The sequence below is a fragment of the Rhinatrema bivittatum genome, chromosome 6, assembly GCF_901001135.1.
Source record: "Rhinatrema bivittatum chromosome 6, aRhiBiv1.1, whole genome shotgun sequence".
Taxonomy (NCBI): Eukaryota; Metazoa; Chordata; class Amphibia; order Gymnophiona; family Rhinatrematidae; genus Rhinatrema; species Rhinatrema bivittatum.
The window spans coordinates 356,305,261-356,319,870 of record NC_042620.1 but is presented as its reverse complement, the minus strand read 5'-3'; the positions used below and the strand labels follow the sequence as shown (position 1 = coordinate 356,319,870).

Here is a 14,610-nt window from a genome sequence, read left to right as displayed (position 1 = left end):
AACGTTTGGAGTTAGGGACCTAAATTAACCCTTTTGAAAATTTAGTAGGCCTAAGCCCTAAATTTTAGTTATTAAATTTTGAACCCTAAAAAAAGTGTGGTGGTTTATGGGGACGGAGTTAAGGAAGGGAACAAAGTTAGGAGATTAGCACTGATTTTCAGACCTAGGCACCTAATTTATAATCCTAAATCTAGAAAATACCATATTTGCCGGCGTTTAGGATGCAGTGGCGCATAAGACGCCCCCCCCCCCTTTTTTTACACACATTTTTAAGGAATGGTGTAATGTCCTGAATGCTCTAGCATTCCTGATTGGCCAGTGCTCCAGCCAGTCGGAAGCGAGGGTGTAGGGAATGCTAGAGCAGCCAGGACATTACACCATACCAAAACAGCGCACTAAATGATTTAACATAGTTTATCATTGGCTCTCTGGGATATTCATTTTGTAGAAAGAAGACTGTGATTGGTTTTCCTTCTGGAATAGAAGAAAGGATTTCAAAGATGCTGGAAAAGTGCCCACTGTCTGAGGAGCGAGAGCGCGCCGCCTGATTGGCTGGTGCTGGGCAAAAGGGGCTTGCTTCAGCACCGGCCAATCGGAAGCAAGGGCGCATAGAATCAACATTTACAGCAGGAGGGAGTGACTCGAGGAGTGAGGGCGCGCTGCCCGATTGGCCGGTGCTGAAGAATGAACATTTTTACAGCATCTGGGTGGGGGTGAGGGAGTGACTTGAGGAGCGAGGGCATGCTGCCCGATTGGCCGAAGCAAGCCCCTTTTGCCCAGCACCGGCCAATCGGGGAGCAAGGGAGCAGAGAATGAACATTTTTACAGCATCCGGTGGGGGGGAGGGAGTGACTCGAGCAAAGGTGCGCTGCCCGATTGGTCGGTGCTGGGCAATCACGGAGCGGAGAATGAACATTTTACAGCATCCGGGGGGAGTGACTCGAGGAGCGAGGGCACGGAGAATCAATTTCTACGGTGTCCGGAGGTGAGGGTGAGTGACTTGGGGAGCAAGAGTGCATCGGCCAATCGGGGAGCGAAGGCGTGGGGAATCCACCAGACACTGTAAATTTGGATTACCGGCGCATAGAACGCACTCCTTATTTTTCATCTATTTTCAGTGGAAAAAAGTGTGTCCTATACACTGGCAAATACGGTAAATAGCAGGCCTACATTTAGGACCTAACATATAGGATTGTAAATTTATGTGAATTTTCAGCTGAAATCATAGGCACCTAATTTAGAGGCCTACATTTAGAAGCTCATGGTTTTTTTTTTTTAATATCTGCCCCTGGGAGCCTAAATTTAGGAACTCAGCCCTAGTAAATTTTCAAAAGGGCTAATTTAGAAGCCTAAACTCTTTGAAAATTGACCCCAAAATCTTTTATTCTATGAACTGAATGCAGGAAAAATCAGGTAGAACACAGTTATGAAAAGTGCCGGATAGTAGGCATGTGCACATTGTATACATCCAAATTCTCCATACTTGTGCACCACAGGCTTGATTTATCAAAGTTTTCTTCCTCATGCACAGAGAAAAGAAGAAAGCCCTTTAGAAGTTATATCACATGTTATAAGGAGCCTGCAAAATACCATGCCAATGATAAGCATACCTGTTCCAAAATTGTGTTTATCCTCTCCACTTCACAGTCAATCACATATCTTTTCTCTTGACGTCTGTCCATTTCTTCTATAATCCGCTTAAATTCTTGCACATCTTTTATATTTCCTACAGATCGGGCTGTCACTTGCCAGTTGTTTTGTACTGCTGCTTCCATAATTGCTTGAAGAATGGAAAATCCTGGAGAATAATAATAATAATTTTTTTAAATTAAATAAAACCCAAAGCTGATCAATTTCTTGTTTCTTATGGTTTTTTGAGGAGAAGAATTTTAAATAAAATGCATATAAAAGTAACGCTCAACAAACCCGGTGGTTTCCTCTTGCTCCTTTGGGCTTCCAGCTCAGCTGTGGCCGGAATAGGAATCTGGTTCCATGAGTCCTCATTCTCGGTTACCCAGGGATATTTCCCTTTAATATCTCTACCCAGCTCACTTAGAGGGTCATTCATCAAAATGTGTTATGGCGTTAACGCCCGTGATAATGCCGTAATGAATGCGTTAATGCCATAACGCATGCGATAGTAATGCTATCGCATTGCGTGAATGAACATTTTTCTTATGGGTGGGATGGGGGAGGGGTTTGGGCGGGATTAATGAAAATGAAGGGCATTTTTGCGCTGTGCGATAGCACACCGGAAATAATGACACCTTTTTTCCAGGCATTAAACTGTACAAAATGCCCGCAGTGCAATTTGTGATAAAGATTGCAAATTGCATTTGGCCATTCCTGGGCTTCAGAGAGGGGAGAGGGGAGTGGAGTATAGAGAGAGAGAGAAAGAGTCTCTGGGGAGGCCTTCATAGTATTTCAACTATTTAAATTGTCTATAGGAGGGCAGCTAATAGTGCGAGGTGAGGTTTTGGTGGTGGTTTAGGGTTTTAGGGGCCAGTTTTACATGCAGAGTGAGTTGTACGAAGAGCACAGTACACCTCAGTGAAGATTTGACGTCATTTGGCGTGAGGAAAGTCTCACAAACATGAGATTTCTACTATATTCTCTCGCCCTAGGTTGATTGTAAGGATTCTGAATTGGGCTTCTTGAGCCCAATTCAGAATATCGGACGATATTTTCAAAATCGTCAGAAATCGGGGGCTCCCCCAAACGATAGGAAAACCCCATGAAATTGTTCGGGGAGTCTCTTATCATTTTGGGGGAGGGTGGGAAAAAAAACGGCACACAAAAATAACCCCAAAACCCACCCCGACTCTTTAAAACTAATCCCTTAGCTTCTCCCACCCCCCCCCGACCCGCCCAAAAACATTTTACAGGTACCTGGTGGTCCAGTGGGGTCCCGGGAGCAATCTCCCACTCTCGGGCCGTCGGCTGCCACTATAAAAATGGCACCGATGGCCTTTGCCCTTACCATGTGACAGGGTATCCGTGCCATTGGCCAGCCCCTTTCACATGGTAGGAGCACTGGATGGCCCGCGCCATTTTTAAAGATGGCGCGGGCCATGCAATGCTGTGCATAGTTCACATGGCACAGCATTCTATTTAAATTTAAAATTAAAAAGCTGCTGTGATGCAAGATCCTGCACAGTAGCTCATTAGTTATGAATGCCAGCTTCGCCCTAGCTAAATTTCTCACAAATGCTTGCCATGGAGCTCCTTCACGTCAATAGCAGATTTTCGTGGAATGGGCTGCCAACTCAGGAAGAAATCTCGCAGCATGCAGGGAATGGAAATGTGAGCCTCGCTTTGTGCAGCACACACATTGCACACAGTACCTCTTCCTCTCCCACTCTGAGTCTCATCCTTTGAGTCTTCCCAGCCTCTGTCCTATCCTCAAGCTGAGTGAGATGGGAGTGTTGGAAGCAGCAGCACTGGAGGAGGGATGTCTCCCTTAATCTGCCCTTGTATATAGAGGGAGCTGGTCTATCGTGAAGGGGTCATGTATTTTTCTGTCCCTCTCTTCCATTGTTTAAAATTTGGAAGAGAGAGTGGTGGGTCTTTCAGTGTCCCCTAGCTCTTCTTTTGGCGATATGAGTCGTCTCCATGTCCACACTGCGTGCTCCATGGAGGCTGATGTATTACACAACATTTTTGTTAATGTAGGTGCACCTTGGCTTCAAAAAGATTGGGAAACAATGTTGTATCTTAAGAGTAAGGCTTATTCCTGCCATTATGTGTATCTATGGGAAAAACCAAGATAGTTACCTTGGTTGCCACATGTGGCTGATATAGCTCCTTCACTGCTGTACTTCCAACATTAGGAGTAAGTCACATCCAGTGCTCAGGGTATGTGGCTGGGGCCAGGGCCGGTGCAAGGGGATTTGGCGCCCTAGGCGAGCCTTCTTCCTTGCGCCCCCCCCGGTCTCGGCCCCGACTCCTACCTCATTCTCAATCACGCCCGCTGACTGGGGTTTTATGGGTCGCGAGCAGATGGGCACTGCTGTGGCCCCGCCAAATCTCCACTCCTCTTTGCCACCACTTGCGGCCCCCATATGGCTCGCACCCAGTGGCGCACCAAGGGTCTCCAGCGCCAGGGGCCAATGCATTTGTGTGCCACAGAAAATCAGTGGCATCTCTAGACAGAAGAATTTGGTTTGGGTGGGGGGGGAGCCAAAATGACATTTCTTCATCACACCCACCTCATTAGCATGGATCCTGCTTTAAAATTGGTTATAAAAAAAAGTGTTGTTAAAAAAAGTCCAAAGGGTCCTCTGCATTATTTTAAAAAGCTGGCCAGTTTCACACTTCTAGTAAAACTACTATAAAATTATTTGATAGCCTCATTCAACTAATTCTATATGATTATGAGAGTGAAGTCTGGAATATATAGGAAGGGACAGAATGTCAATATAAATCCTGCACCTCCAGTTCTGTATCTCTGTGTATCCACTGAAATTCCCCCAAACAATGGAGCTTGGATGTTTCCCTTACAGCTCATCATACTAAAAGATATTTTCAAATTCTGGTGTCACTTCACAGTAACAGCAGTACAAACACCTTCCACTGCCAGGCACAATGTGAACTAACATAAAGCACCGCAAAAGAGACACCCAAAATCTATACTGCAATCCCATCATAACATAACAGTAATAACACCAAGGATTCAAACAATAATAACCCTACCTGTGAAAAAAGCAAGGGTAAATATTACACTGGGTCCTGGGATAACAATACACCACCTACTGAGGAAACAAAACAAACCCGATTGCTATAGATCCCTATACAGACACTACATGCTAGCAGAACCTCTCATCGTGGTCACACACACAGAGCAGAGACAGACCCTCACCAAATACAGAATACAAAATAAAGGAGCACAAATTAGACAAAACTGGAATGGAAACCCCAAGAAGCCAGACTCTGTGTATTAATAATGGAAAAAACAGAACCACCATTCCTCATAAAACAAATAAATCAAGAAACAAAGCATCAGTTATAATAGTAAAACCATACTAATAAAATATTTTAAAACTACTGATAAATAGAATTTCTATTAATTAAAATCATATACATTTTTTACAATTTCCCAAACACCAATAAAATATTTCAAAACAGTACATATATCAAATAACACACAATAATTAAAATTAATAAGGATTTTAAAAAGCCCCTACTGTCCATACATGGGAGCTCTTGATTTCCAGTCACCCTGATATTGTCGAGGATTAGGAGGTTATCCTCTCTCTCTCACACATACTCACATGTCCATTCTCTCTCACACATACACTGTCACATACATACACATTCATGCTCTTATACCCAACCATAACCTCTCGCTCTCACAGACACTGACACACTCAGGCTCTAAGGCACTCTCTCCCCCTCCACACACACCCCCACACAAACTCTTACTCCCCTGGATTTTCTCATACACACTCATGCTCTCACTCTCACTGGCTCCCTCACATACACACAAACACACACTCCCAGGCAAGCTCCCACTCGTTCTCACACACACACACACACACAGGCAAGCTCCTAGTCATTCTCACACTGAACCCCAGGCAGGCTCCCATTCATTTTCACACCACTCCCTCCCCATCCCCCAGGCATGCACACATTCATTCTCACACACACAGACCCCCAGGCAGGCACCAATTTATTCTCACACACACCCATACACCACAAACAGGCAGGCACCTATTCTCACACATACAAACCCCAGGAAGACACCCATACATTCTCATTCACAGACACACCCTCAGGCGGGCACCCATGCATTCACACACATACACCCCCAGGCAGACTCCCATTCATACACATGCACACACTAAAGGCAGAGACCCCCTCTCTTTCTTTTGCCAGCAACCTCAGAGCCTCTCTCATTCTTCTGCTGCCACTGTCACTGCCGCTGTATGGCTATTGCGGAGGTGCTGATTGCTGCTATTGGCACTGAAGCCCATTCTGCTGCCTCCTCTGTGCAGGCCCCATGGGCTTCCAGTTCCTCTATGCTGATCTCGTACATTGTGAGATCCGCATAGAGAAAGTGCTACTCTTGCACATTCCCAAAGATTACATGTTCCAATCAGTAAAAAGTAATGTATTTCTTTTTACATTTGCTGTCTGATCTTAGTTTTCTAATCGGTTGGTCACAGGCTTTTTTTTTTCCACCTTCCCTTTCTTATTTTTTTGCCAATTCCTTTTATAACATATTTATTTCTCTCCATCTGTCTGCTTCCCTCAAACACACGGTCAGGTTCTCATTCTCACATGCTTTCTCTCTCTCACATACACAGGCACTCATTCTCACATGCTGTCCCTCATACAATCATTTATACACAGTCTCTCTCTTGCACATGCTGTCTAACTCTCACTCCCACATGCTGTCCTGCTCAAGCACAGGCTCTCACTGTCACATGCTCTCTCTCATACAATCATTCCTACACACGGGCTCTCACTGTCACATGCTGACTCACACACACACACACACACACAGGCTCTCTCTCACTCCCACATGCTGTCTTGCTCAAGCACAGGCTCTCACTACCACATGCTGTCTCTCACACACACAAAGGCTCTCCCATGCTGTCTCTGCAAACATTCAGGTCTTCACTCCCACACACACACACACAGTCTCTCAACTCATCTCATACACGCACACATACACACTGTACAAACCCTCAGTCTCTCTCTCTCACCTCTGGGCCTCCTCTTCACGGGGCTCTGCAGCGGCCCCGGTCTTCTCGAGCCGCGCTGATCCTCTTCTGAACGTGGCAGATGCTCCTCCTCCTTCCGGCACGCGGCTGATGCTCCTCCTCTTTCCTGCCCGCGCGGCTCCGGCAACATTTTTCTTCCGGGGCCGCGCGGGCAGGAAGGAGAAGTTCCTGCATTGGCTGATGCTCCTCCTCCTCCTTCCTGCCCGCGCGGCTCCGGCAACATTTTTCTTCCGGGGCCGCGCGGGCAGGAAGGAGGAGAAGTTCCTGCATTGGCTGATGCTCCTCCTCCTCCTTCCTGCTCGCGCGGCTCCGGCAACATTTTTCTTCCGGGGCCGCGCGGGCAGGAAGGAGGAGAAGTTCCTGCATTGGGCTGATGCTCCTCCTCCTTGCTTCTCCTCCTTCCTGCCCGCGCGGCTCCGGCAACATTTTCTTCCGGGGCCGCGCGGGCAGGAAGGAGGAGGAGCACCAGCATGTTTAGACGCGGACTGTACCACGGCCCTGCGATCTTCTTGCTGTGTGTATCTGCCATTGGGATGACGTCCACCGGCGGCCATTGGCCGTCAGCGGCTCGGCGCCCCCTAATGCTCAGCGCCCTAGGCGATCGCCTAGTTCGCCTAGTGCTTCCGCCGGCCCTGGCTGGGGCTAGGACAAAGGCTCTGAAGGTGCTGTCTACGTTGTGAGCTGCATAAAGCAGAGTTCAGCTGCCCTCTAATTCCCACACTCCAGGGTTCATGCTGTAGCTAGGAGGAAGAGGCATGCCCAATTACACATGTTCTCAGAAAGGACTCCTACATGTGTAAGAGCCACCACTGGTGTCTCTTTATGCAGCAAGGCGCTGAAAGCATAGCCTAGATGCTGCTATGGATCTGGGCATCAGGAAGTGGCGACTTTTCCATGGCACACCTGATCAGGTCTAAAGGTACACCAGTGCGCCATAGCAGACTGGTTGGGATACACTATATTTTAAATCATTCATAAACTAAATATTTTATACTATCGGGCTGGGTTCTATACTTTTTCAGAACAAAATTCTGTGCTGTAAAATGTTAATCCTTTTACAGAAAGCTCATTCTGCTATGAGTGAATAGTTTTTACCTCTAATCATTAACAAAACACCAGACACACTAGCATATAAGTGCTTTTTGCTGAACTAAGTAGCTTTGCCGTACCCATTCAAGATGCTATCCGATCCCCAGCATGTACTAGCTGGAAACTGATCTTCAAAGTAGAGAACTAGAGAAGGCAAGGCAGGCAGAATACACAGTGCGTGCCTGAAAATGATTTTCTAGGCATCTTTTTAAAATGAAAGCTTTTCTTTGGGAGGGTGGAGGGACATGTACAAAGCTACTTAGTACAGCGCAGTGCGGCACAATTTAATGTAGCCTGAATTCTTTTTTCCTTGCTACACTCAGTCCTATCCAGCTTTCAATTGATTTATTTCATTACTCTTGTGTTTCTGCTCTGTTCTGGCTGTATTAAAATTGAAAGCCTTTTTAGCATGTGTTTCTAGAATATGGGTTCACAGTTCTTTGCTTGCTCACTCAGTACATATAAAGCTGATATTTCATTTGTGTGGTAATTAATATTTCTGTTCATGGGCCAGCAATGAAAATTTACATTTTTTTTTTTTTTTTTAAAGAATTGAGAAATGAATTGAGGGACTAGAATTTCTCACAGATTTAAGTCCTTGTTCTGCCACTGTCTCCTTCTGTGACCTTGGGCAAGTCCATTCTAGCTCCTTCTACCCAGGTTTACCCTGTTGTAACTGCTTAAAAATAAAATAGTAGCTCTTATACTGTTAGTTCATAACCTTACACACGTTCAAAATACCTCATTTCAAAATAGTTTTGCCATAGCTATGGATTGGGAAAGGGATTTTTTCAAAAGAGGTCCCCATGCAAAGTTATTTTTTTTTATTTTATTTTTGGCCTGGCAGTTTCCTCCAATGCCTTTGGACTTCTAGCTGTATCAGACTCAGCATCTATGGGACTACGGTGCCATGAACATAATATTCACAACCACTTAGGGGGGTATTACTCTGATTTTTATAATCTCCCCTAGCCAAGTCAAGGCAGAGACAGTCCTTGGCTGGGAGCCGCAGACTGTGATTCCTTTCAGTAGCACGTGCTCCCTAGTTCCAGCCAGCACTTCAGAGGAGGATATTGCAGGCCTGCAGGAAAAGATTGTGTCTTTAGAAAAAGAGATGAAAGGGAGAAAAGCCAAGTTAGAAGATTTGAAGAATTGATCTAGAAGGAGCAATCTTACAGGTAGAGTTTAAAAGCATTGCTTGCGCAAAAACGGCCCCATACTTCTGTCTGTGGGCCGTACGCAAGCAACGCAAATTTTAAGAAGCCAGGAAATACGCATGTACATATCTGTGCGCGCATCAAGAATAAGGAGGCAGAAAAAGGGCAGGGCATGAGCGATCCGGGGTGGGGCCTAGACTTACACCCCTAATGTAACCCCGAATTTTGCAAAGGCTGAACATGGCAATGCACACCCTGTTACCTGCATAACTTTACTACTGGTTCTAATGAGTCGCAAGTCTGGAGATTTTGAACCAGAGGGGTCCTGAACACTGGGGGGGGGGAGAGAGAGAGAGAGAGAAAGAGAATCTGACACTCTATATCTCCTACTGTAAGAGGGGCACTTTTAACTCAGGGTGGGTTTTGGAGGGGTGGTATTACAAGGGTCTACAGACCCTTGCACCCTAGGCAGACCAATGTAACACCCCCCCAAAAACCCCACCCTGAGTTTAAAGTGGGAGATATATAGTGTGTCAGATTACTCTCTAACAGAGTCTCTCTCTCTCTCTCTCTCCCCCCCCCCCCCAAAAAATATGGTCACTTGGTGTGTAAAGGCTACACACACATGTGTAGGAGGGATATTTTAAATGATATATGTGTAAGAACAATATAAAATTAAGCGTATTTTTGTTCGTGCACCCAATATGGGTGCATGCACACCCCTTTTAAAATGTACTTGTTAGGTTTGTGGGCATACCAGAATCTATTTTGAATTGGCAGAAACGCTGTAAGGTTGGCTAATAAAAGTGCTAAACCTATCTGATTTGCAAGTAAGGCTGGCAATAGAAAGGTCTTATCATCTAGGAGTGAAGCGCTCAGGTCAGGACCGTCCTTGTGTTGTCATCGCCAAAATATTGAATTATGCCCACAAGGTAAACATCTTAGGAGCCCATCAAAAGAATTGAGATATCCAATTTCAAAATGGAAAACTTTTAATATTTCAGGACTATTCACAATGGGCTGGATTTTAAAAGCCCTACGTGCGTAAATCCAGAGGATTTACACACGAAGGTTGAGGTTTACGCGTGCCGGGCCTATTTTAAAAAGGCCCGGTGACGCTTGTAAAGCCCCGGGACACGTGTCAGTCCTGGGGCTTTACTAAAGGGGCGGGAAGGGAGGCGGGGCGGGGCAGGCGCAAAAGGTAAGACAAAGGTCAGGGGGGGTTAGAGAAGGGCTGGGGGGGGGAAGGTTAGGGGAAGGGGTGGGAAGGTCAGGCTAGGGGGAAGGGACCGGGGGAAGGCAGCTTGGCTCGGCGTATGCAAGGTGCACAATTGTGCACCCCCTTGCGTGCACGCCCGACCCCGATTTTATAACATGTGCGTGCCTGTGCGCGCATGTTATAAAATCAGGCGTACATGTGTGCGCGCTGGGTAGCGCGCGCACCTTTTAAAATCTACCCCAATGTGTTGGTCTCCAAAGGAAGGAATTTGCAGCTACTTGCTCAGAACTGGTCAGGTTAAATGTACAATTTTCTCTGTTGTTTCCTGCATGACTTAAAATATGACATGGTAACTCCACTCACTTTTGTGATACTTGAAGAAATGAAGACTTTTTTTGCAGCACTTGCAAGGTCCAACAGGATGAAATATAACGGAGTTATAGGTTTCTTTTCTCAGTTGGCATTCATGTTGTATGTTATATTGCTCCACCTATAACTCAAAGCATCAGTAGATGCCTAAAATTGTATGAGGTTATCGGAATGTGGAAGGTTGTGGGATGGCACCCCACATATCTTTGTTACCTCTGTTCCATATGGTTGGGCATGTATGTGGGTTTGGTTGATTAATTTATGTCTGGTTGGATATATGTGTGATTTGAGAGTGGGGGTGGAGGGAGGGAAGAAGGAAGGTGAAGGTATCTTATGAGGAATTTGGGAATAAGGAATTGGATAGGAAAGAAAAGATGTATTGGATATATGCAGATAGTGGGTCTGTTCAATGTAATCAGGATTACATTGCTCGAAGTGGGATAAAATGAGGTCCTGGTGAAATGGTGTTTAATTTTTCGGTATTATGATCACTAGTGATCACTAGTGATCACTATGATCATCGCTCCCTCCCCCCGTTATCATTGATCCTTTGGTTCTCTTTGTATTCAGATTTTTGGTTCTGTTATTAATGTGTTATTGTTATATTGTTTCATTGTATTTCCCGCCTGAGTTCTTTGTAAACCGGCATGATGTGCTTCACGAATGTCGGTAAATAAAAGTTAATAAATAAAATAAATAAATAAATAGTGTTGGGATGGGGACCCCAATTAATTAGGTCACTTGGAATGTGGCTGGTTTGGGAACTATAATAAAGAGAGAAAAAGTCCTAGTGTATCTCAACAAGTTAAAAAGAGAGTGTGTTTCCACAGGAAACACAAACGTCAGGGAAAGAACACTACAAACTGTGAAAGAAACGGGTAAATCAGGTTTATGCAGCTCACAGTACCACCAAGAGTTGTGGGGTGGCAATTTTATTTTGCCACTATGTGTCATTTAACCTGCATAAATCAATATAGATCCTAATGCCAGGTATGTGATCATATCTGGTAAATTGTTCGGGGTAGATACCATTTTGGCATCCATTTATGCTCTGAATATACCTATAATCATGCATTTTTCACTGAGATTATCTCTTATATAAGTTCTTTGGTTCAGCTTAATTATTGAAAGGTGGAAACTTTAATTGTGTTCGAGATCCTCAATTAGATTGCCAGTCTAATACTAAGATCACATCTTTGGGCAATACAAAGGGTATAGATTTTTATGTCAGTCACTGAAAGTAGTTGATATCTGGAGAGCATTAAATTCTTTGGTACGAGATTTTATTCACCTTGATAAGTCGCACAATACTAAGTCTAGAACAGACTGTTAATATCAGAGCAGGTGTTCTCAAGGATATCTATAGTTACTATTGAAGCAATGTGATCTCGAGCACTGTTCAGTATTATGTTCCCTCAGATGACATTGCCCAGGACAAGGGATGAAGGACTGGTGGATGACTGCATGGTTAGTCACTGATAAGGATTTCCCTAAATTTCTGTCTGAAAAATGGGAAATTTTTGAGGAAAACTAATCAACAATATTAAAACAATCCTGTTTTTATACTGGGAAAATGACAAAGTAGTGATGAGGGGGGAGAATATTAGTGTTTAGTCAAGAAAAGGAGAGAATTAGATTCAGACATTTTGAATATGCATAAGGAATTACAGAGGGTGAAACAAAATTTATTATGTTGTGCGCCTCGTCCGTGCTCGCCTGCGCATGGGCCTGCTCACCTTTCCAACTCCTCTGCAGGTCCAGGTCAGCCTCTCCAGCAGCAGCCGCAAGCTCCTCCAGGCCTCGGTGTCCTGTGGCGGCAGTCGCCGGGCCTTCTTCAGCGCACCAGGCCTCACGGCGGGGCTCGGCATCCTCCATGGCGTCAGCCCCACCCCTAGGGCGCGCACACACGGACCACCCGGTTACCTTATAGGGCCAGGGGCGGGTCCAAGCTCTGTGGCGCGTCCGGATTGAACGCAGTACAAGAGGAAGTGCCTGCCTGCCCTTCCTTGCCTTGGCAATCAGGTCGACACCGTGTGTGTACTAGTTTGCCTTCTTGTCTTATCCCCTGTTCCAGTCTTCTTCCAGTCTTGTTCCAGTCTTGTTCCAGTCCTTCTGTTCCAGCGTCCTTCCATTCCAGCATCCTTCAATTTCAGCGTCCTCCTGTTCCAGTGTCTGTCTGTTCCTGCATCCCCCCAGGTAGTACCTCTTGGACTGACTCTCTGGTACTTGACCCTCTGCCTGCTCTTTGCCACGCTGTTCGCTGCCAAGATACTGACCTCTGCCTGCCTCCTTAACCATGTCTAATCTCTGGAACCTGACCCCTGCTTTGGCTGACTACTCTCGGACTGATCTTTGGAACTTGATCTCTGCGACTACTGACCATGCCTCCTGGATTCTGGCCCTGCTCCTAGCCTTGACATCGCAGACACTGTACTGGCTTTCCTTGATTCCTCAGGCCTCCAGTCTAGACATCGACCACGCACCTTTGATCCTGGTGGGCACACCTTTGAACTTCCTTTCTGGAAGACCATGCGAGGCCCACCTAAGTCCAAGCGGCCCGGTTCCCCAAGGGCTCCACTTGGGGGGATTGCAGACTTCCAGTGGTGAAGCTCCAGCTAACCTCTGTTTCCTCCTGTGCTCCGCCTCCTGGGTGCAGATGCTTCCTGAGTCTGACCAGGGAGCTGTCCTACACTGCTCCAGAACAAGGGTCCACCTCCAAGCGCAACAGGTTGCCAAGGCCATGGACTCGCCGGAGTCTCCCCCCCTCCCGGGCCCTACCAGGTCTGGTCACAACTGTCCAAGAGCATCAATGAGCCTTGGAATCATTAACCTATTTGGTGGGAGAGCTTTGTTCCCAGTTGCGAGATACAGCTCTGGCCAATCCCTTTGTCGAGGCTTCCTCAATCAGTGCTTCATGCAATTTGCACTGCAACCCTGATTGTTCCTGAAGGAAACCACGAAGATGACTTTCATTCTTTCTCGCCTCGAAGGAAGGCTCTAGCATGGGCTTCTCCATTGTGGGAACGCTCCAATCCCATGCTCTCCAGTTATCTGACTTCGTCACCGTTTTCAAGCAGACCTTCGGAGACCTGGGCCGCCAAGCAGTTGCCAGCCATAATCTTCTCCACCTTTGTCAAGGGTCGAAAACCCTCTCTGAATACACGGTGGAATTCAGGACCCTGGCTACTTAACTTGGGTGTCAAGAGGATTGTCTGCAAGCCATTTTCCTAGATGGTCTCTCCAGCACTCTCAAAGATGAACTCACTGTCCATGAGACTCCCATGTCTCTAGAGGACCTGATCTCCCTCATTGGGAAGATCGACCACTCTGGCAAATGTGCCTAGAAGTAAAGGTCTCTCGATCTCCTTCTCCACGCTCGATGTGTGCCAAAAGTCCTCCATCTAAGGCTTCATCGGCATCACCACTTCCTGCTGAAGAACCCATGCAGGTTAACATTGGGCAACTGTCCTCCGACCGAAGGTCTTCGTCGGAGGAAAGAAGGTCTCTGCCTTTACTGTGGTGCCTCCGGACATCTTCGGCAGTCCTGCCCGGTTTGACTGGGAAACTGCAACGCCTGAGCCTGGTGGGGGTCCCAAGCTTGGGCGCTACTGTCACCGGCCCCCAACTTCTACTTCCAATCTCCCTTGGCATCGAGTCCCGCTCCTTTGCCACCACTGCCCTTGTCAACACAGGGGAAAGTGGCAGCTTCATCATGGATGACATCATCAAGCTCCTGAACATCCCTCTACAGCCACTGGAGGTGACCCTCTGCATTGCGTCCATCCAAGGGGAACACCTTCCAGGACTCATCACCCACCAAACAGTGGCTGTCTGCCTTACTGTGGGCACTCTCCATGAGGAGGAGATGTCCTTCTATGTGTTGAAACGTTCTACACACCCTGTCATCCTGGGGCTGCCCTGGCTCCAGGTTCACGGACCTCAATTCGATTGGCATTCCCTGCAGTTGGTGCAGTGGGATTCCAAATGCCAGAAGACCTGTCTATGACAAATATCTCCAGTGGTAACCGTCTTAAAGTCCACCACCCTTACT

At 46.5% G+C, this 14,610-nt stretch overlaps 1 protein-coding gene across 3 annotated transcripts in view; it reads right to left on the bottom strand.

Moving 5' to 3' along the window:
- The window catches only part of GRIA3 (glutamate ionotropic receptor AMPA type subunit 3), a 759,693-nt gene that overhangs the window by 398,300 nt on the left and 346,783 nt on the right, over positions 1 to 14,610 (bottom strand). For all 3 annotated transcript variants that reach the window (XR_003857595.1, XM_029607859.1, XM_029607861.1), the window contains exon 4: positions 1,611 to 1,798. Coding sequence is in view for 2 of the 3 variants with exons in the window: in XM_029607859.1 (XP_029463719.1) it covers positions 1,611 to 1,798 (188 nt within the window). In the remaining variant the exon portion in view is untranslated. The remainder of the gene's footprint in view (positions 1 to 1,610; positions 1,799 to 14,610) is intronic.